Raw genomic sequence first — 21,204 nt, 5'->3', positions numbered from 1 at the left:
GATCACGAGGGAGCATCGCGCCATGTCTTCGTGGTTTAAGCAGGTGCAACTGTCAGAGGATTCAAAGTTGGATTGAACGGATTATTGAACACGAGTTAAATCCACAAGGTGCTAAATAAATTCTCAAAGCATTTGAAACACATTTTGATGATATGTATGGAATTTTAAGTTCATAAAAACATATCGTTGCAATTTTAATGAACTAAGGCGGCATGAGGAAAGTTCACCTCTGAGCAGAAACTGAAAATTGTTCACTCAGTGAAAATAAACAAAACTTGTATCAAAAAGTCCCACCCTGAGCAGCAAGCTTAAATTCACTGACATATTACTAGGCTTTGTTTATTTTAATTGATTCTCGTTAAAAAACTCCTTTCCGACTGAAATGAATGCAGCGCCATTAAAAATGCAGAACTTGTGGCTCCAATTGCACTCTTCCTCTCTGGAGATGAATGTGCAGACAAGCAAACAACAAAAGCCTACATAATCATTCACATCTAATGATCCACGAAGATGGATCACCATAGCAACATGGCTCGTGTACAGTACCAGTATTCCGCAGCTATATAATGCCGTTCAAAAGTTTGGAGTCACCCAGACAATTTAGTTCTCCATGAAAACTAACATAATTGCACAAGGGGTTTCTCATCATCCTTTAGCCTGCAAACACAATGGAGCATTTGAACAATGGAGGGATGATTTCCAAAAATGGGCCTTTATACACCTATGTAGATATTGCATTAAAGGCTAGAAAAGTCATTTGTCGATGTATAGTGTATTCCTGATTATTGTTATACTGACTGAAAAAATAGCAATTTTATTTGAAAAATAAGGACATTTCCAATTGACCACAAACTTTCGAGCAGTAGTGTAGAAGACACAAAAATAAAAAAGAAAGAAAGAGAGAAAGCACTTCCACTTCTCAAATCACTGGTTCATTTAGCGTTTGAGTGATAATTCAGGCTGGAGGAAAATTATTTTTTTTTTACACAAGGTACAAATCACTGCCTTCCTATTAATAGTCCCATCTTTCCTCTTTTTTTTTTTTTATAAATAAATTAAAAGGTCTAAGTAAGCTTACTGTGTGGCATCCATGGTGCAAGCAGGAAGTAACCTGTCACTGCAGCCGACATGCCACTCACAATTAATTGCGTAAAGTTTTATAGTGTGGTCATTTGCAGCATAGTTAATTAACCTAATTAACACATTAAACTGACAGCTGTAGTTTTTACACATATTGTATGTCCACAGTTTCATGGTTGATTTTATTGCTGTGTGACATCGATCTGGAGCTGCAGCTGTGGTTGCCGTAGCATAGTTTTCTTTACGGCTTGCTAAGCCCACAACCGATCCTTCTTCATCCTTCTCCAAACATGGCGCTATAACGGTATTATTCTAAAAAATAATTGAATGCATCCTGCATTTAGATCTCCTTTATTCGTGTGCTTTTCAGACAAATGGTGGAATACAAAGATGATTAAAAATACTTTGGCTATTTTGGGGATAAAAAAATAGAATTAATTTTTTTTCTTCCAAATGTAATCAAATTATTCTGTCTCATGTAAACAGCTTAAAGATGTCAATTATCCTGAGATGTATTTGACCAGAATATAAATGATAATGCATTGTTTTTGGGGGACATTTTTAAAAGACATTATGACTAACTTGTGCTGAGTAATGAAATAATTAAAAGATTACTGGTAGCATTAAGAAATGTTTCTGTAAGAGATGCTGTGCTTTTCAAAGTCAATGCCGGTGGTGACGAGGAAGACATTACAACTCAATCCAAAAGTAAAGGATAAACACCTTTAAATGTATGGCACTCACATTTTTAAAGCAATGCCACCAACATGGAAGGTTTGAATATCAATTCATTATTTTCATCTTGAATGTTTTCAATTTTTAATTAACATGTTTTTGTATTTAAAAAAAAAAAAAACTGCCTGCCATTTATTTGTGAGCTACAAAAACCTGTGGCATTGTAATTACAACCGACAGAGTTGGCTGGTTGCAATAAATATGGAATAAATTTCATCAGCATCAATGATATGATCAGCAGAAGTGAATAGTGGCCAGAACCGGGCAGGAGTCTAATTACAGCATTGCGGTGTTGGGAAGTGCAGAGGCTAATCCTTTATCAGTGCCTCTGACAGATACGTCCAATTAATAAGGAAGACTCGCTTATAAGCATACTATCTAGGGAATTTGACATCAAAGTCAAAGACCCAAGACTCATTTTTGACGAGGATTTATGTTGCTTTAATCGCGACTACCCTTTAGTCATATGCTGAGACTACAAGTACTTAAATACATAACAAATTTAACACCAGATAATAAATAAATACAAAGCGCCAAACAGATTTTGCTTTATTGACTTGTTATGAGAAACCAGGGAAGTCAAACCAACAAAGGTACAGTACTTTCTTTCAATATACAAATAAACAGTCTGGGTTTCAATTTGAATTCTGCCTGGCTCATGAGGGTTAGACCCGGTGTTGGTATTTTTATAGATGAGCACCGACGGCAGATTGACAAAGGGAGGTCAGCGCCACTGTGATAGTGATCATAGCTGACCTCGCTCTGGGCCAATCAGAGTGGCTCCTCTCGTTCTCTTGAAATGTGGCACGTGTTCAAGTCAGTTTGTCAAAGTTGTACACTGATCTAAGACAATGCTGTTTGATCACTTTTGTTCACTTTTGTACACTAAACCTCGAGTGCTGTAACAGGAAATCATTGGACTGAAGTGCGAAACCACAATCATTTAGCACTCTTATGCGCGAGCACATTTCCATTCCTTCTTGAATGAATGATTTACGTTTGAGAGGACAGTCAAAGAATCTGACCCGTTAGGTCTGACAAGAAACTGTAATGGAGCTGTGCCAGCTGCTCGGAGAAAGCCTGTCAGCTTGCATGTACATGCATTTAGGCTGATTTGTCTCAGATCCTGCTGGCAAGCTCAGAGGCACGTTTCACTGCTGGAGATGTTACGCCGTTGTCTGGCAACCCTCTTGATCAGAGTAGTGCCGCATGACCGGCTCAGTGTAAGGTGTGAGTTCACTGTCTTGCTCATGCAAAAGACAGCTGGTAAATTTTGAAACACAGCATCTGCATTCATTGATCTGTTACCTGCCCTTCAGCGCTCATTTCCTGGATTTATTATGAGCAGTCGTTTTGATCTGCTGGCCGAGGAACCGCTGGGCTCCGCCACACACTCGTTACTCATTTGAAACTGGAGGAAGTAAATATAAATGTGTCAAATTTAAATTCAAGACTGGTCTAAATTCAGATTAAATGATTGTATCATTTATTTTTTATTTATTTATTTTTTTTTGGGCACGGTGACACACTGATTAGCACATCCGCCTCACAGTTCAAAGGTGCAGGGTTCGATTCCGGCTCCGGACTTTGTGTGTGGTGTTTGCATGTTCCCCCCGTGCCAAGTGTTAGGTTGAGAAATTTGTCAGTATGGTGGCGAGTTAAAAAAAAGTGTCTGCCTCCGAGGGCCTCTTAGGATTCCAATTTGACTCGTATCTAAGGTCTGTGTCACAACGACACAAATACTTTATTAGTAAGTAAAGAAGCACTTGGCTGATGGGAAGCCTCATGCCAGCTCCCGCAGAGCCACAGACTGCTGTTTATTTGAAACAGAAACATACAGTAGAGCACCAAGATACAAAAAAAAGCACTTTTCAAAAATCAAAGCACGCTTGAAACATCCAAAGAGACTAAAGAACATACAGTAGTACAAGTCAGAAACAGTCAGCTTTAAATTCACTTTTGGCTCAGTGCTTGATCATTTTGAACAGCAGTGCCCGTCAGATGGAGATGGCTGCTCATCTGAGCGCCAGCCATGTCAGGGCTTGTCAGAATTTTGAAAATGTCAAGGTTTCAGCCTCCAAAGACAACCATGTGTGTTCTATACATTCGCTTGTGTTTCTTTGCAGTCAATGAGGCCGACCGATTATTAAAATACAGAGACTATAAAAAATATTTGTACCTAGTACAGCATAATGACGTCGAGACAGTATTTGTGTATAGATGTATATATACGTATATTCATAAATAATTTAACACATAGATAAATAAATATTCTATGTGCAGATTACGAATCTTTATCAAAGCCTTTGCTTAGCGCAGACTCCAAATGTTGAGACGACTGACCCTGATGTCCGAAAAAGTCTGGGTGAAAGGCCAAGTGTTCATATGGACGGACGTTAGTGTTACTCGCCAACGTTCCTCTCACCGCGCTAGTCTCTAACCGCGCTGGCATTCGTTCTTGCTGCAGGTGGCCTGGCGTTCAATCTGCCAGGTGCCCTCTTCGTACGTGCAGTAGCAGATTGTACACTCGTCGATCTTTACCTCTCGTCCGGCCGGTATCACTGTAGTGTCTGCGAAGCAGTTGGGTCCTGTTGGCAAGAATAAGAATGGGAAATGAGAATTGCAAAGGAATAAACGGAATGAGAAAGAGAGAGCGACGTTTGTCGCACTTAAACGTTTCGCATCATCAAACCAAATAAATATCAAAGACAATGCAAGTAAACACAAATTGCAGTTAATGTAAATTAATGATTGTATTATTTAAAAAATAAATAAATACATAAATAAATAAATATATATATAAATATATATAAATATAAATAATATATATAAATATATATAAAAAAAATATGAATATAAATATATATACAAATATATATACAAATATAAATAATCTATCGCCCTGTGTGGAAAATGAATGCCACCCTAAGCCTTGGGCCGCCCTCAGCAACAACCGAAATCAAGCATTTACTATAATTGGCGTTCACATCTCTGGAGGCATTTTGGCCCAGTCATCCTTGCACAATTGCTGTAATTCAGCAACACGGTCACAGGTTTTCAAGCATGAAAAGCCTTTGAAAGAATATTCCATAGAATTTCAATCAGATTCAAGACTGGACTTTGATTTGACCTGACCAAAAACCTTCATATTTTTTATTTAAACCATTCAAAAAATCTATTTGCTGATGTGAGGATGTCGAACTAAAATGTGCTTTCAGCATAATATCACAAATTGATGCAAGTCATCCAGGTCCTAAAGTAGTAAAGCAGCACTACTACAACCATATTTGAATGTTAGCATGAGCAAAATAGTAAATGGTTGGGTGGATAAACAACTACTGTAAATCAGGCATTGCTTGATTTTTCCGGCCCAATAGATTTATTACAAAGAAAAATTCCTGGCAAAATGTATGCTTCTCGTAATGTAATCTGACAGGCATTTTGTCACACTCTTCTTGAGCAAACTACTCCAGCTGCCTCAATGTTTGAAGGTTACCTTTTCCAGATGTTTCGTAGGATTTTAATCAGGGCTTTGCAAAATAGTCCAATGTACTTTTCTTAAAGAATACCTAAGACTGGCTTTGCTTCTGCCCCCATGAAGGACATTTATAAACATTGGCAGACTGTCTGTGTACAGCTCGATCTTTCATCCATAAAGATTAAAGCTACAAGCGTCACTCGATAAGACATGAAAAAGATCATTTCAAGTCAAAGACAAACAGACCACAAGCATAGCATAACACTTGCAATGAAAAATCTGGGGTATTCCAAAATCACATTATGGTATGACGATGAAAAGGGCAGGAAAATAATTTGGTAGACACACAAATATCAAATTTTGCGATAAGGCTTGTAATACCGTGAGTGTCGTGTATTGCCCTTTTCTGACCGGCAGTAATGAGAAGCCAACCAACATAGAAGTCATTTTTACAGGATGTTTTCACCAGGGTCATTTAAAAGGTGGAATTTACATGCTGACATTTTCCCCCAAACTGCCATGCATCATCCATGCTCTGCTTCTATTTTAGCTTTTCAGTGCCATTAACAGACTCTTGAGACCATTGAGTGCCTTGCCCTTGTTTTATGCAGAGAAACGTTTTCCATTTAGCATCAGACTAGGAAGGAATCTTTTATTTTTATTTTTTTACATCAATAATCGAAAACTGGTGTAATAGTAAGGGCCAAAGATCAAATGTTAAATAATTTTGGCATCTCCAAAGACTTTATTTTTAAAGGGCTGGGGCAACACACACTTAGTACTCAACGGAGAAAACCTGAAGTGAACTGCGGCCCTTTTTTCAATTCAGTCATGTCGTAACGGTGAGCTTTAAAAGATTCATCTTTTGGTTTCAGGTCTTGCTTGTTTGTGCGTACTCTTTTACCATCCAATATGCTATAAATTTTGATTTGTGTAATGCAGTTCACATCAAGATGGCCGCACTTTCGTATCTCGAAACAACCATCTCAGACAGACAATACAAATGTTTTTTTTTTTTAAGAAGATCCTCTTTTTTTCTTCTCACTTTCCGAACCTCTAACAAGTACATTATAGTGGTTGGCTGGCAACCAGTTCAGGGTATGCCCCACCTCTCGCCTCACGGATGTGCTCAGCGTGCCGCCAAGCTCTTAAGACCTACTTGTGAATTCCTTTCAAAATTATGTTTTTCTTCTTATTTCCTGAACTTGCCTCAAGCACAAATCAAACTGCTGGTACCGGAGAATATGCCAAATAAAATAAATAAATGAATGAATACATAAATATGTCCCATAGGACACTTTTGCTAATGTTACCCAAGCAGTGGTGGAAATCGTGACACACTAAGACACAAAATGTGTTTCAGCGCTAAATTATAAATGAATAAATTATGGATTTTTCTTTGTCTACCCTTTTGAATGGCTGTTTTCTCCTCGTGCTTTCTTCTTCCGCCACCAGGGGAAAAAAAAAAAGGTCATAAAGCATCCATTATCTCCCCAGCCTCACCACACGAAATATAAACTCGACAGGAATTGTGTCTCGCAGCATCAGGTATAGCATAACAATGGCCATTTCTTGCACTAACAAGCTCTCAAGCTGCTGGTTATACATTACGATGTAATTAGGGGACTGAAGAATGAGGAGGAGTCTTTCCGCTGCAGCCGCCGCATTTCACGAGGTGTCAGCAGCCAGAAGAAGTGTGCTGCTAGCACATCAATCAATTCGAACAGCCTGTCAAAATGTCAACCTCAACACATTCATAAGTCCTTTAGATGCCGACATGCACCCTTACTGGGGAACATCTCGTCTTGTGGCTGTGGACGACTGTCCTTCCCCATTTGTCATCATTAGGGATCCTTACGACAACATGTCAAAGATTTGCAAGGACAATAATATTGTAAAACACACGTCAACCCTTATCTTGATAAGACTGTGAAACACCCACAGTTGCATGGGTGCATGGATTTCATTTTGATCACTATTTTATTCTTTTGTCATGGTTTCATTCTATTAATGTATTTTCTATGCAGCACGTTTGATAGCACGAAAGCTTTTCAATGACACTCACAGAGACGAATGGACTGTGGAGCCAGACGTTCACTAGTGTTTATGAAGATGTGACAAAGGGAGCATATGGACATGATGTGTCATTAGCACCTATAGCTTGAAAAGCAGACAACAGAAGAGAGCACACTTTCAAACACTCACATCCCATCTTTGAGAAAAAAAAAAAGAAAACCAACAGATCTCAATTATCTAGAGAGAAAAAATCTCTCATCTTAATGGACTTCTTGAGTGTATTTGCATTATAAATACAGGATAAAAGTGTCACTGATGTGTAAAGATAAAACATGAGGGACCAATTTAACAACACAATGAATAAATGAATTCATGATATTAATAGCTTAGAGTGTCTGTATTCCGTCCAGCACGATCTTTTCTTTTTTATGTTTTATCCAGTTAGACCACCTCTAATCTTTATGGATGAATCCACAGGGACACCGGCGCCTTGCCTATTGTTTTCAATGTCCTTCATAAGGGCAGAAAAATTTACCCTTTTTCATCATTGTGCAGAAGATAGGCATATCTTATTTAAAAGGACCTGCAAGATCTCCACTTGCGGATGATGCAAAGTTGGTTGCTGTGGAATGGCCACTTGGAAATTGACTAAAAAGAAAATATCAGAGTAGGGCTCAATGTCTTACCAGGCTTGACTAGCTTCAAATGTGTTAAATTATTCTACAGGATAGTGTTTCTTTCTTCTTGGGCTGCCACAAGGATAAACAGGCAACAAGTGTGGAGTTCAATTTCTTATAGTATTTATGTTTTATTTTGGTTTTTTTTTTAGTGCAGCATGTGTGTGTGTGTGTGTGTTTTTAAGACGCATCTTAAGAGGACCTTAATACTTGCCTTAATTCAACTGAGCCTTTATCGCTCTTGGCAACAGAGCCACCATGTCTCATGTTGCTCAGTTTGAAGTGATATTGGCTCCGGTTCAAATCGTTTATCACCCCCCCCCCCCCCAGATTAGTGCTGACCCTAATGTCTGGGTCTCGGAAAAACACCATTTGTTTCCTTGTACGTTACCTGCAAGTGTAGAGGACGATTTATTTCGATTTCGATTATGGAGAGGCATCTCTGATTTTAATGTCGTTATTTTCATCTTTCAAAAGCAGAAGCTTCATTTTAAATTGAAAAATAGGAGATGGGCATAATAATCGATTTGCTTGACTTGACGAACCGAGATGGTGACGTGAGCAAAAGTAGCGACCGGCCACTCGTCAAGTTGCAACAGATTGAGGAGTAGTTTTAGAAGGTTTTTGCATTTGTTTTCTCACTTTCATACTCATAAGTGGAATAACCAGATCATATTTGCAATACTTTCCAGAACTCCTTTCTATGATTCATTTAATGACAGCAACTGGGACTACTTGATTGTGCCAGAGAGCTGCAGATCAGCAGGCCTCTCCTTCACCATCTGCCCAAAGTGGCGACGCAGGAAGCAACAGAGATTGGGACGAGGCTAAAGGCTGGACTAATTGCGAACCCCTTCAAAACTGCCTTTCCAAACTCCCAACTCAACAATAAAATGGATGAGCTACGACTGCGGTACTGTGTGATACGGAGATGTGGCTGGGCTCTTTTATCCCTAACTCTGCCAATGAGCTAGCGGGCCATCTACTTTTCTCTTCAGACGGGTAGAACCAACAAGTCCGTAATGTGGACAAGGGTTGTGTGTGTACGTGAACAATCTTTAATAACGCCACAATAGAGGACATCTGGACATGGAGTGACTCTTATGTTACACTTTGCTTCTACTTGCTAAAAGATTCCACGATTATCATAATCATTGTAGTGCTACCCCAAGGTAATGCTAAGGTTGCCATGGAAATGCTGCAGCGTGCCATAGACAAACAGATGGTTATGCACTCAGACTGTTATGATAATGGCAACAGACTTTAATCATGCAAGTTTGAAGTCTGGTGTGGGTGCACTCTCCAATTGATACACACGGCCGTTGTATGAAGTGTGTTAACTTCATGGACTATCCTCCCATTGCACTCAAATTCTGGATGACCAATAGGGGAAGTCCGGGCAAATCAAAGCAGGAATATGGTCCACAATGTTCCTCTCCTGGTTAAAGTTCTGTCAGAGCTTGGAGTTGAAAGTTCTTCTGACAGATGACTTTACTAGACAATCCCAGGTGACTCCTACCGACAATATTTTGGGGTCCACCACCATGACATGGTGATGGCTTAAAATAGTGTTTTTCTTGAAGCACTATAAATGAGGTGCCACTATTGTTAATAATTGTCAGTCACAAACTTTATAGGTAAAAATTATCTAAGGATGAGTCAAATGGCAAAAAAAAAAGTTGCCTTCATTCACAGCTGTCCTTTGATATTCATGAACAACTGTCTGGGCTAGATGTCAGCGATACCTGGCGCTTTCATCTTCATCCCTTGGCTCTTCCCCAAAATGTCTGCATGCATAACAAGTGAATAACACATCTGAGACAGGGGACCCTGCCACAGTCATCGATTTTTGCATGTCTGAAAAGGCCACGATAATGTCAGTGCATAATTGATTAACTCATCAAACGATGCAATACTTGCATTTAGCGATGAAAGCCATGCAAAAATGCAAACTGGCTCAATCAGCATACGCGTTGAACGAGGAATCGGAATACTAATGTTACACCCTTGAGATTTATATTCTCAATTTTGATGTACCTTAGAACATTAGCACAGCTACGGTAATTTACTCAGTCAGTCAGTCGGTGTTAAATCACCCCTGGATGAGTAATTTGTTATTTTCCTACTAATGATGTGAGCTTTGATGTGACACATTTCCTACAAGCGACACATCTGCTACACTTAAACAGCATATGCGAGCAGGGCGACAATTTTAATGGTCGCCGATGAACTTATTTTACACTAATTACTGCGAAGGGTGAAAGTTTTTTATTTTCTGTCACGTAGAATTTGTTAACGGTGGGCAGGTGGAATGTTGCAGCGAGTCATAACTATTTATTTTTACAAAAAATACCTCCTTTGTATTGTAGCTGCAAGGAGAGTGACAAATTTGAATTGCATTTGTTTCCAACGCAGAAAAAAAAAAAAATCAATGACAACTGCTTTATTTAAGTCTTATTGGTTATCTTTTGCATTTTTTTTTTCAATTGGCAATAACAAGTGCAATTTTGGTAGTCATTTTTTTTATCGCGTTTCTTTTCTTTTGGATGATGAAGGATGATGAATTTCATTTTGACCTTACGTTAATTATATTTTTCTTCCCGTAACGCATTCAGCCGCTGGCAATAAATTGTAAAAGTGACAAAACTGAAATATATGCTGTCACTCACAAGAGAGCAAACTGTGTTGAATTTGAAGTGGCCAGGTCCACTCTCTCCAAATCCAATGAGCAAAACTTGTCTGCACTTTTATTTTGATGATCCCTTCAGGGCCGCTGGCTGGCTTTTGGTTCGGGATGGCTTCATTGCACGTGTTCATTGTTTTGAACGTGGCTTGTTGGTGGTGCTGCACAGTTAATTACAGAGCTCACTGTCTGTATCATTTCCTGTCTTCCTGGCTACAGGGTATATGAACAGATGATATCATTCAATACGGTGCTATTTCTCTCCGCAGCGGGAGCTTCGGCATCACTGTGTTGGGTACAGGTATGTGTGTTCTGATCATGTGACCTAGTCAACCATTTTTTAAAATTGATTAGGAATTAATCGACAATTCCAGACACTGATCATGGTAAAGGCTGAACGAGTTGAGTTTTCTTGTATTTGCTATAAATTGATGCAAGTCGAGTTAATGAGAGCTTTTTTATTTTTTTTTAAAGGGCCAACCAATCTCATCTTGTGTTCCATAGCTGTTTCAATACTTATGTTGCAAAGTTCTGATCCGAATAAAGTCATCACACAGTAGTTGTCCACACATAATATTTTGGCGACTGAGCTTGATGTCGTGGTGCTTTTTGGTGGTCCCGCTGGTCGATATATTTTGGGACTAGCATAATAGATAAAATAGCGAGGTTTACCTCTGTTCGCCACAATTATTTTATTTTTTGTATTAGTAGTTTGCTGCGTTAGACATGTTGAAGTCAAGCTTATGGTAATATGGGTGGATTCCATTGCAACACAGCAAATCCTTCCCCGGATGAAAAGAGCATGACGGCTTGGTGGCAGTTGTGAATATTATTTGACAGCCATGCCACATCTGTCTCCAAACAGATGCGCATACAACTGAAGCTCAGCAAATCTGCTGTGCAATCCAAAGGGAGAAAATTGGAGCAGTGCCTAAATGTAACACAAAGCTCTTTGGGCATGTACGTATTTCACAAGCGAACAAACAATCATCTTGTTGCCTGCCAAAATCCAACAGCTAAACATGACTGTCAGTGTCTGCCCGAGGGAAAGAAACAACATTTTGACTCTTAATTTGTATTTTGATCATCACCATCATTTATGAGCATATTTTAATCGTATTTCAATGTTATATAATGGCATGTATTATCTATTATGTGTCTACTTTGATCATTTTATTGGGTTGGAATGTAATCTAGATTTCTTTTGAAAGCCATTTTGTTCAGTATTTGAACATTTCTCATGAATTTCTGCGCCAACATGATAACGCATTAATCTCTCTTTTTTACTTTGAAGGGATTCAAGCAGTATTGTTGCACTATAACTGTTTTTTTTTTGTGTGCAACATATACTGCATCATCTTTGTTGTTCTTTATTCTGGAGGAAACACAAACATATCTATTTGATAGTCACACCAAGAAAAGCAAAGAACCCATGGACATACTGTTCTCGATGATTGGAAACCAATTTGTCTTGGAAGGACTAAGCAGCATGGTTTCTGCAGAGTTCTAACACTAAAAACAAAAACATGAACATACAGTACCTCCTTCTACCTCGACTTCATAATAGCACCAGATGCTGCTGCCACTCTTTGAAATTAGCTGGAAATAATTTATCAAAATTGTTAAAGGACGTGACTGATGAACCGCGTGTAATGTATGACCTTTGAAAAGGAGCTACTAAGTTACTACACACAAACTGTGATGAAGCCATTCATTTGCTGGTTTGGATGTTCTGACTGAATCTGTGGGCTTCCAATACATTTAAAACAAGTGACTCCACTTACCGCTCTTGCAGATGGGACAGCATTGGTCCGGCTCGTATTCCGGGTCCACACATTCCGTCAGAGGGCAAGCCGACACAGAACACAGCACCTCTCCGCTCGGCTCGCATCGGCATTTCTCGCAAGGTGACACCTGGAAAACACAATTAGCGGAGGCATTGGGTTTTGTTTTTTTTATTAATTCCTTGCTATCCCTGTCTTACAATAGCAGCGTGATAACATTTCTTAAAAATGACGGACTGTCAAAATGCTGAGTTGGAATGGATACTTCAACCTGAGTACAATGAACAGGAAATTTTGAAAATCGGATGATAGGTTCTGGAAAAATTGAATTTTTTTGTGTTGTGGAAAAAGGCCTTCGGGCAGAATGTTTTTGTGAGCTCTCGTCTTCAGAATAGAGTTAAACGGTCCAATTTTATTTTTCCTCAATATTCTCCTCGACCTCTTTCATTTCATGTTTACTCCAAGAACCCTATGCTTTCATTTTTGTGATGTCAAAGAAACTAAACCACCATAAATAATTTCAAAACTTTTTCCATCATTAATGTGACGTTTAACCTGTAAAAGCCAGTTGAAAAAAAAAGCAGCTGAGATAATGTGGTTGCACAAGTGTACACACCCTTTTTAATTAACTCATTCACTGCCATTGCCGGCTATAAACGTCAAAGATCCATTTTAACTGGTCTGGCAGCGAATGAGTTAAGAGATTGTCAGAATTGTCCCAAAATGTCTTGGCTCTTCAATTGTTCCTTTCCATATCATAACCCAGAAAAGACTGTAGCTGATTGTGAACAGATTGCAGCTCTGTGAAAGGCTTGTTTGTCAGTCCCTTGTGCATAGCAGCACATCTTTGGTTCTATCAAGAGCGCTAAGGTTAATTCAGACAGTATTGTTGCTGATTGCAGAGGCTTTCGCCTCCGCATACCACTTGAAAAATGGAGCGCGGCAGCACTTCCCAAAGAAGTTAGCAATCACGCATAACAACCTGGCTGTTGCAAATCCCAAGGCACAGCCAAAGGCTAATATACGATGCTTGTGTCAGAAAGTTTTTTTTTGCAGCTTTAGCTCAGCACACCTTTATCATAAAACCGTTTCTAACATCTTGAGCAATCTCAAGATACACTTACTTGCACTTGTAAGAGAGTACCGTATGAAGACTTCGAAAACGAGCCGACAGAAATATTCTAGAACGAACAAAAACAAGTGCTGATCTTTGCCATTAGATCATGCCTTCTTCCTCACCTGCAACTACTTTTTTTTTTTGTAGTGCTTGACAATTTGAACCTCAAAGGGCGTTTTGTCAGCTTTTTGCTCCACAGTGAATGCAGACCATGAACTCACCTTAAACTCCTCTAGCGAAGCGTAGATCTTTCCCCGAAATTCGCAGTAGTTCTTTTTCTCCTTGCATTGCGGGCAGCATTGACTTGTGTCCACTTTAATGCAGCGAGGGTGCACCCTGGGACAATCGGGCTTGCTGCAGAGAGGACCTTCATCTGTACAAAGGCAAGGGCACGTGGACGGGCCTGGGGTGAATTGCTCACCGATCGCGAATACAAAACCGCTCTCATCCATGCAGCCTTTACCCCTGTAGTCCGGGTAGGCGTACTCGTCGATGGCTTCCAAGGACAGGGTGACGTCACTTGTGGGACCCACGTCAATTTGTTTGAACTTATCTTGATCAGTCCACAGCTCTTGGGACTTCCCACCCTTCGATCTGAGGTTAGATCTTGCACGGCTCGTGCCGGTTCTGTTTAGACCCAAAGTATTGTTGTCCTCGGGTTGCTTGGGGACCACTTTGTCCTCTCTAGCTTGGGTCAAGACCTTTTCCAGACGTTCACGGCTAACCGGTAGAGTCGTTAGAGGATTACTTTCAGCCCCATTCATCAGGAACCAGAGAACAAAGAGAACCTCTGCTGTCATGGCAACAGAGTGCAGCATCTCTCCCCACCACTGGCGAGGTGGGAAAACACCTTGACTCACATAACACACTTCACAGCTCAGGTGTGAGCCAGTCCATCTGGAAAGAGAAAATTAAACTGGGGTTATGTATTTTGTCACTTTTTATTCAATGACTGGGCTTTGGTACAGGGTTACACATTCATGTGGCTTTGTTCCATCAAACGGGCAAAAATCCCCAGAAAATTGAAGATCGGGGAATTGCATTGTTAAGATGGGGAACATTCATAGACCTGTGTTAGGAAATCGATACGGTGTGCTACTGGAACAGTTCCCTGCATCAATCAGTCTTGTTGGTGGCAAAAAGGAAAAACCTGAATCCAACATTTTAAAGCTCCTCTGCTCCTCTTAACGGAACAAAAAGCCTCAATCAATTTACTTCTTAAAATGAATCTCAGTAAGCGGGATTGATTTGAAAAATAAAAAAGATAATTCGTGTCACGGTAACCGTAAGTGAAGAAGCTTTGTATTTTTACCCCGCATACTCTCGAGTTAAAAACCTCCTTGGAGCTTTCTTTTGTGTTGTAATCACATGTAATTGCACATCTTTTGAATGTAGCCTTTATACGTTAATATGCAACACCTCGGGAGGAGTAAAACCCTGAAGTAAACTGCAAACACAGCATAGTTGATTAAAAACAAAAAAGGCTGTGCTGGATATTTTTATTTTTGCCTCTTGCTAAACTTGATTTACTCTGGCACTTTGAAATTCAAATGCCTGCTATGACGCTTTGCTGCGCTCGGTGGCCTACTTCCATTTATTTCCTTACCGTTGCTGAGGCCACGCAAAGGCGGCAATTGTATTGATGTTAACAATTTTATACAATGATATAATTAGGCTGTGTTGACTAACTACATTTCAAATAATCCAATGTGAATTTATTCCAGCCTAGTTCAATGCATGGATTCACTTTAAGACTCTGGAGTGACAGAATATGGAGAAGTTAGAGTCAGCACATGATGTTATTTAGACAACCTGACAAAATATTCTGTCTGCCTCAAACTGCTGGCAGTATTGGAGCAATGTTGATTTGCTTTTTTTTGAGGCAGAAGCTTTTGAGTTGTAGCGGGAGAGAAAGGCAGCAGAGGGAGAACGAGAGATGAAAAGATGAGCCCATTAGTAAAAGAACCTCACCCCGAACCACCTTAACAGCTGTTACAAGCGGTCACATGGCTTTTTATGACACTGTGAAAGTAATGGGAATAAATTAATATGTAATGGGAATAAATTAAAAAAATGTATTAATTGCCTGGTTGAAAAAATAGATTAGAAAAGTTAAATTGTCACACAGAAATCATTGTAATTAGATTTTCCGAAAATACTTCAGCTCTAACTATAATAAAAAATAAAAAAAACTGGTGTGTTGAAAATACAACTACGGTAATACAAGTTATAAATGGAACACCGAAAGGGACACGCTTTTTTTTTTTTTTTTTTTTGCTGGTGAGGAGAACCTGTGATTGCAGTTGTACTGTTTTTGAAATGACTTACAGGTGATGGGCTTATTTTTTTTCCATTTTTTGTTATTGGCTAAGGATTAAAACGTCTTCCTTGAAGTTATTGAGTTGTCTTTTTATTTTGTTGTTTGGAAGACTATAAAACACATTATGTTGTTAACAGCTTTGTGAAAATAACATGATCTATATTGTGTATCGCCGCCATTCTGTCAAAAAATACAGATATGACTATAAAATTTACTGCTCTTATAATGTTCTAAAGTCGTTTACTACCTCTGGGCACTACTGTCCCAAAACTAAAATATATAAATGTGCCTTGCTCGTAAACCTTCCATTATACTAGCCATTTCATTTTTTTTTGTCCTTGTATTTTTGAAGAGCTAAAAAAATGAGCAGGAGGAACTGAGGACATCCAATGCAAAAGAAGAAATCCATTGCATTGGAGTACAAAAAGGAAAACTGACTGTAGGACAGGCTTCATTCATTCTGAATTGTTATAGTATTTTTTTGCAGCTTTTTCAAGGTGATTCTTTTCAAAACTTAATAATGCTGTTTTATTGGAAATCACATATTTTCTTTGAGTTCTCTGCATTGTGTCAGTTCTATTAAGATACAAATCAGCCCCGGTGTGTCTTTATTTTCTGGTTTATTTATATATATATATATATATATATATATATATATATATATATATATATATATATATATATATATATATATATATATGCCGATCGTGTACTTTGCCACTGAAATTGGCAAAAGTGATAGATAGCGACAACCCACAACGTCATAAACACTCCATTATCCACAAATCCCAAAGGAGTTGTGTGATAAACTGCTTCAATTATTATGGGGAGAAATGCCAAAACACTCCCAATCTAGAGTTGTGCTGTGTTCGGCACATTTTCCACACACTCTAAAAATACATTTCCAGGTTTTAAGGAGCACAATCAAAAAAAGAAAAAATACATATGTATGTTTGACTGTATATATTTTGGGTTTCGTCATAATTGGTAGTTGCATGTGGGCGGGAACTTATAAAAGCCCGACTGAATTGTTGTGTATTTGTATTGCTTGAGGTGCAACTTGCTTTTAAGACTCGTATTTACTGCAGTGTAGCAATTCTCCGCTTGCAATGAGAGTCAAAATGAAGCCTTTTAAAATCTCCCTATTTCTTTTTAACACTCAGAATATGCAATGAAGTGATTTTTCACATGAGGTGCTCTCGTTCCTTTCTCTGCATGCTTCCAAATATTGGGCATCTCTGAAGCAACTCCAATGTTGGGAATATTTAAGTTTCCAAAGTGTCAATTAAAAAAAGATGCATGGTTTGCATGTGACTCACAATACAATATTTGTATTTATATTGCTTAGTGGTGGACCACAGGGGTTTTGGGGAGCCAGGCAAAATGTTTGCTCATTTTATTCCTTTAATAAGTAATGCTTTCTAAATCTGTGAGGTGTAGAAACAAACCTCAAGGGGGATGTATATATATATATATATTAATGAGTCGTATACCATATTTCCGTAGTTTGTTGACGCATTTCAAATCAAATGATAGATGGGTAAACGATTTTAAAGTAACGAAACACAATTTAGTTAGGCATTTGACTGCATTTCCTTGATTGACTATGGGAAAAATTAACTTAAATCAATAATATTATAATGTTTTTATGTTCATGTTGGATGAAAATAGAGAAAATGAGCTTTTCCACATAGTTAAATGAATGTATATCAAATGTTAGTAAAGTACAGAGATTGAGCTAATTTTGCAAACAATGTAAAACTCTTTACAATTGTCCATCGGCTTGCAAAAAAACGATAGGATGATCTTATTCTCAGTTATATTTTCTACTTTTGACATCATCGTTATATAGTATAGACCACGTAATCCTTCCCTGGAGAGTTATTGCACCATAATATTGCCTGACGTCATGCTGTTCTTCTTTTGAACACAAACTACGTGAGAATGAATCAACACTGCCTTGGCTGGTTGCAACCAAGGCATGTATTCTATTTTGCTTTAATTGCTTTAATGGGCCATTAGTCCACATAACAGTCGGAAGTCTGAATTGATTTGTGCGACCAAAACTGTGTACATACACGCAACTGAAACCAGAGTTGGCTTTTTGCATAGCTGTGACAGATTTGTTGGCTAATGTGACATCTAATAATGTAACATGTTTGAAAGTTACTACGCACGGTAAGAAAAAAATATATACAGCTCATGATTGAGGTGCATCGGTGCGTGAATCGTTTTGCAAAAAAATTGTAAGTGAATCGAATGTTGGGCTGATGGGAAATTCACTCCTCTCTATAAAGTCAATCCAAAAATGCAATTGCTCTTATTGAAAGATCAAAAACATAAAAGGGTAAGCAGCATTTAATGCTCCACCAACTTTCCTGATTCCAGATAATGAAAAATAGTGAAACTCTAAATGTGAATGATCCTCAATGAATTTGCATTTGTTTGTCACGGCAAAGCTATACAGCAATGTTGAAGTGCAAAAAGTTTTATTGTTGTCATATAATGTAACATACTCTGTGCAAGCGATTGTTTTTGTCAGAGGAATACATTACACTTTATGTTAATTCCATTTGGTTTAATGTGTGAACACATTTGGGGGATTGGATGCCCAAACAAAACACATTAGATGTCCAGTTACAGCAGACCTAAATGGTGAATATGATTATTTTTAAAACGAAGGAAAGATTGCTAATGCAAGAGTAAATAGATTGCCTGATAATGCAATTGGGCCTTACAGCATATTAACACTAAATAAAACACTTTCACACAAAGCATCAGCACTAAAAACAGGTTTACGGCTCAATAAAGGTTTTTATTTTTGTCTCCTAATAAAAGTGAGATAATCAAGGTGATAAATGTTAAAACAATGAGTAAGATATCTCAAAACAAAACATGAACTACTTTTGACTACTTAATGATACTGAGAGCTTTTCCTTGACACAAAGCCAAATTTACAACAAATTATCTTCACATCATTGCCCAGCTCTGCTATTAATATTGTAAATTTGCTATTGATCCACGTTTTTTTTTTTTTTTTTTTTTTGGGACGGGGCGGGTGGACTTTATGATCCTGATCTCCACTGACATTTAAATGTTACTTTGACTTTCTGCAGGGAGCCAAAAAAAAAAAAACCCACTTCTTTTGCAGCACGAGCAGATTAGCGATGCCACTTTGCATACACGTTCCCAAAGTCAAAGGTCAATATTTTGCTCACGTCGACATATTTGTCACAGTTGATCACCGAGGTGCAGCCGCGGTGATTAATCAAAGAGAGATTTAACCTGGCTGTTGGTTCACGATTCAGTGATTCCCACCGTAGCGTTGATGTATGACTCATAATAAATATTGTTGCTTTCATTACCAAGCAGAGGAAATAAAGCCCGTAAGTCTTGAGAAGGAGCATTAAGTCAGGGAGAAAATTTAACTCAAGCTTGACTAATTGGACACTACTCATTCTATTCCACTAGATTAGTCTGACAAGACTTCAATAATATAACAAGTGGAGAAAAGGTTGACCTGCCTCTTGCGCTCTTCAGTCTTGTCACTCAGATTTTTCTTCCAGGGTTGCTTTGAGCAAATGAAGCAACACATTAACTTATTCACTGCCATTGACTCATATAGACAGATAAACTACAACTTTGACGTCTGTATGCGTCAATGGTAGTGAATGAGTCAATGCTATAAATAGGCTGAAATAAATTGAGGCAGATTTCCCATCTTCAGGAATTTTCCTCACATGAGCTGAGACAGTTTTTGTTGATAATTACTAGCTCTGCTGAATTATTCAAAAGAATCAAATCTATTACGGCCATGTTTCATCCACATGACCGGCGACATCCAGAGATGAGCTCGCAGCCTCGTGTTTTGATTTGTATGGAAGGGCTGTTGTTGCAAAGCTCACACAGGTTGGCTGGCAATGAACCTCCACGGCGAGTATCGTGTTCAAAATGTCTCAGTGAATAAAAGTCCAACGATGTCCCTCTGTCACATCAAACTGGATGTCATTTAGAGGAAAAGCAAGTCCACGGGCTAGAATTAAATCAGACTCGCAATATGCCTGCACAGCTGTCTGCACTTGATTTAGTTTTTTTTGCTGAATCTAATTCCTTAGCTTCACTGCTCCAACATTCAAACATCTACACAAATGTGCAAGGAAACTATTTACTTTGGGTCAATTTGTGACAAAGCGCATTGCAAGGCTTAAGACATGAAAGCTTAGGACAGTTCTTGCTTGTGTGCTCCGATCTGACAGGGCAGAGAAAGCATTGAATTAATGATGCCATGTAAAAAGAAATTAAACAGGTTAAGGGTAGAATCATGTAGTCTAATTAGAAGAAGAATGTAAACCAAAGCAGAGTTATTGAGCCATCTGCTAGCAAATAATTTGCTGCAGGGCTGTCTAACCGAATTTGATCCTTTCACTGTAAATCTCACAAGTGACCTACATGAAAAGAAAGTTTTTGCAAACATACAACCCACTCTTGTAAAACTGTCATGTAATCTTTGGATCATGTGGAATGGAATAAAGGTGAAAATGTGCTTGTGTGCACAATTCCAGCCAGGAAAAGTAAAAAAAAAAAAAAAGAACTGAGGCGATATTAAAGGGCAGAGTGCAGCATATGACACATTGTGTATATTCCTTTTTGATGTGGCTCACCCAGAGATGTAGTGACATTTACATTTTCCGGATACAAAAATAAGGAAAGCTCACCCGAGCATACGTTCCCGAATATAATCTGAATAGAATTCCATTCTACATGTAATTTATCAAACATTTATTTTCTCCTCCCATCTTTAAGATGCACACTAAAGGAAGACATGCAGTATCCACAGGTGCATAAAGAATATTATTCTGTAAATGCACTGGAATGTTTTTTTTTTTTTGTTGCTAATAATAATCATAATAATTACAGGTTGTAATTCTCTTATAAGTGCACTGAAAAACATACCAAATATCAATCAATATAACAATGACGTGAACCTACCTGTGATAATCGTACTGTTCCCTCAGCGCTTTTGGATCACCGTTACACACAGTTCGAAGGAACCCAGACAGAAACAAAAGATCACAAGTGCAGGATGGTCCACTTTGTCAAACGGTGGTTGTCTAGAAGATCGTTTTTTAACTTTAGTCGTTTCACAAAAATGTGCAAGGTGCTCCGTGCTCTGCTTGTGATTCGGAGAGTCTGATGCTCCACACGCGCGGGCACTTTATTCTCTCTCCCCAAATTATTAAATAAATGGAGGCGGGGTGCTTTGGTTCCTGCAACTAACAATCTGGCCGCCAGGTGGCACGATTTAAAAGACTGA

General features: G+C 38.6%; 1 protein-coding gene across 2 annotated transcripts; it reads right to left on the bottom strand.

Moving 5' to 3' along the window:
- Window positions 1–3,586: 3,586 nt before the first annotated feature.
- Window positions 3,587–21,130, bottom strand: vwc2 (von Willebrand factor C domain containing 2). 2 transcript variants are annotated; one of them, XM_049736227.2, is made up of 5 exons: window positions 20,880–21,130; window positions 14,034–14,467; window positions 13,792–13,943; window positions 12,454–12,583; window positions 3,587–4,403 (listed from the first exon to the last, which is right to left on the bottom strand). In XM_049736227.2, exons 2-5 carry the CDS (start codon window positions 14,386–14,388, stop codon window positions 4,252–4,254), a joined length of 789 nt encoding a protein of 262 aa, XP_049592184.1. In that variant the 5' UTR covers window positions 14,389–14,467; window positions 20,880–21,130; the 3' UTR covers window positions 3,587–4,251. The 2 variants fall into 2 exon arrangements, with proteins under 2 accessions (XP_049592184.1, XP_049592182.1); XM_049736225.2 differs by having other exon boundaries at window positions 13,792–14,467.
- Window positions 21,131–21,204: the final 74 nt, after the last annotated feature.

The sequence above is a fragment of the Syngnathus scovelli genome, chromosome 12 (genome assembly GCF_024217435.2).
Source record: "Syngnathus scovelli strain Florida chromosome 12, RoL_Ssco_1.2, whole genome shotgun sequence".
NCBI lineage: Eukaryota > Metazoa > Chordata > Actinopteri > Syngnathiformes > Syngnathidae > Syngnathus > Syngnathus scovelli.
Note: the sequence above shows the minus strand (reverse complement) of the source record. Positions and strands in the feature narration are given on the sequence as shown.

Bases quoted from the DNA above. Each gene is read 5' to 3' on its own strand.
- vwc2 (XM_049736225.2), bottom strand. From the start codon at position 14,388: ATGCTGCACTCTGTTGCCATGACAGCAGAGGTTCTCTTTGTTCTCTGG. The intron at 12,584-13,791 runs GTGAGTTCATGG...TGTGTTTTCCAG, and splicing joins CTTCGCTAGAGGAGTTTAAG to GTGTCACCTTGCGAGAAATG. The intron at 4,404-12,453 runs GTAAGTGGAGTC...TCTTGCCAACAG, and splicing joins CTGTCCCATCTGCAAGAGCG to GACCCAACTGCTTCGCAGAC.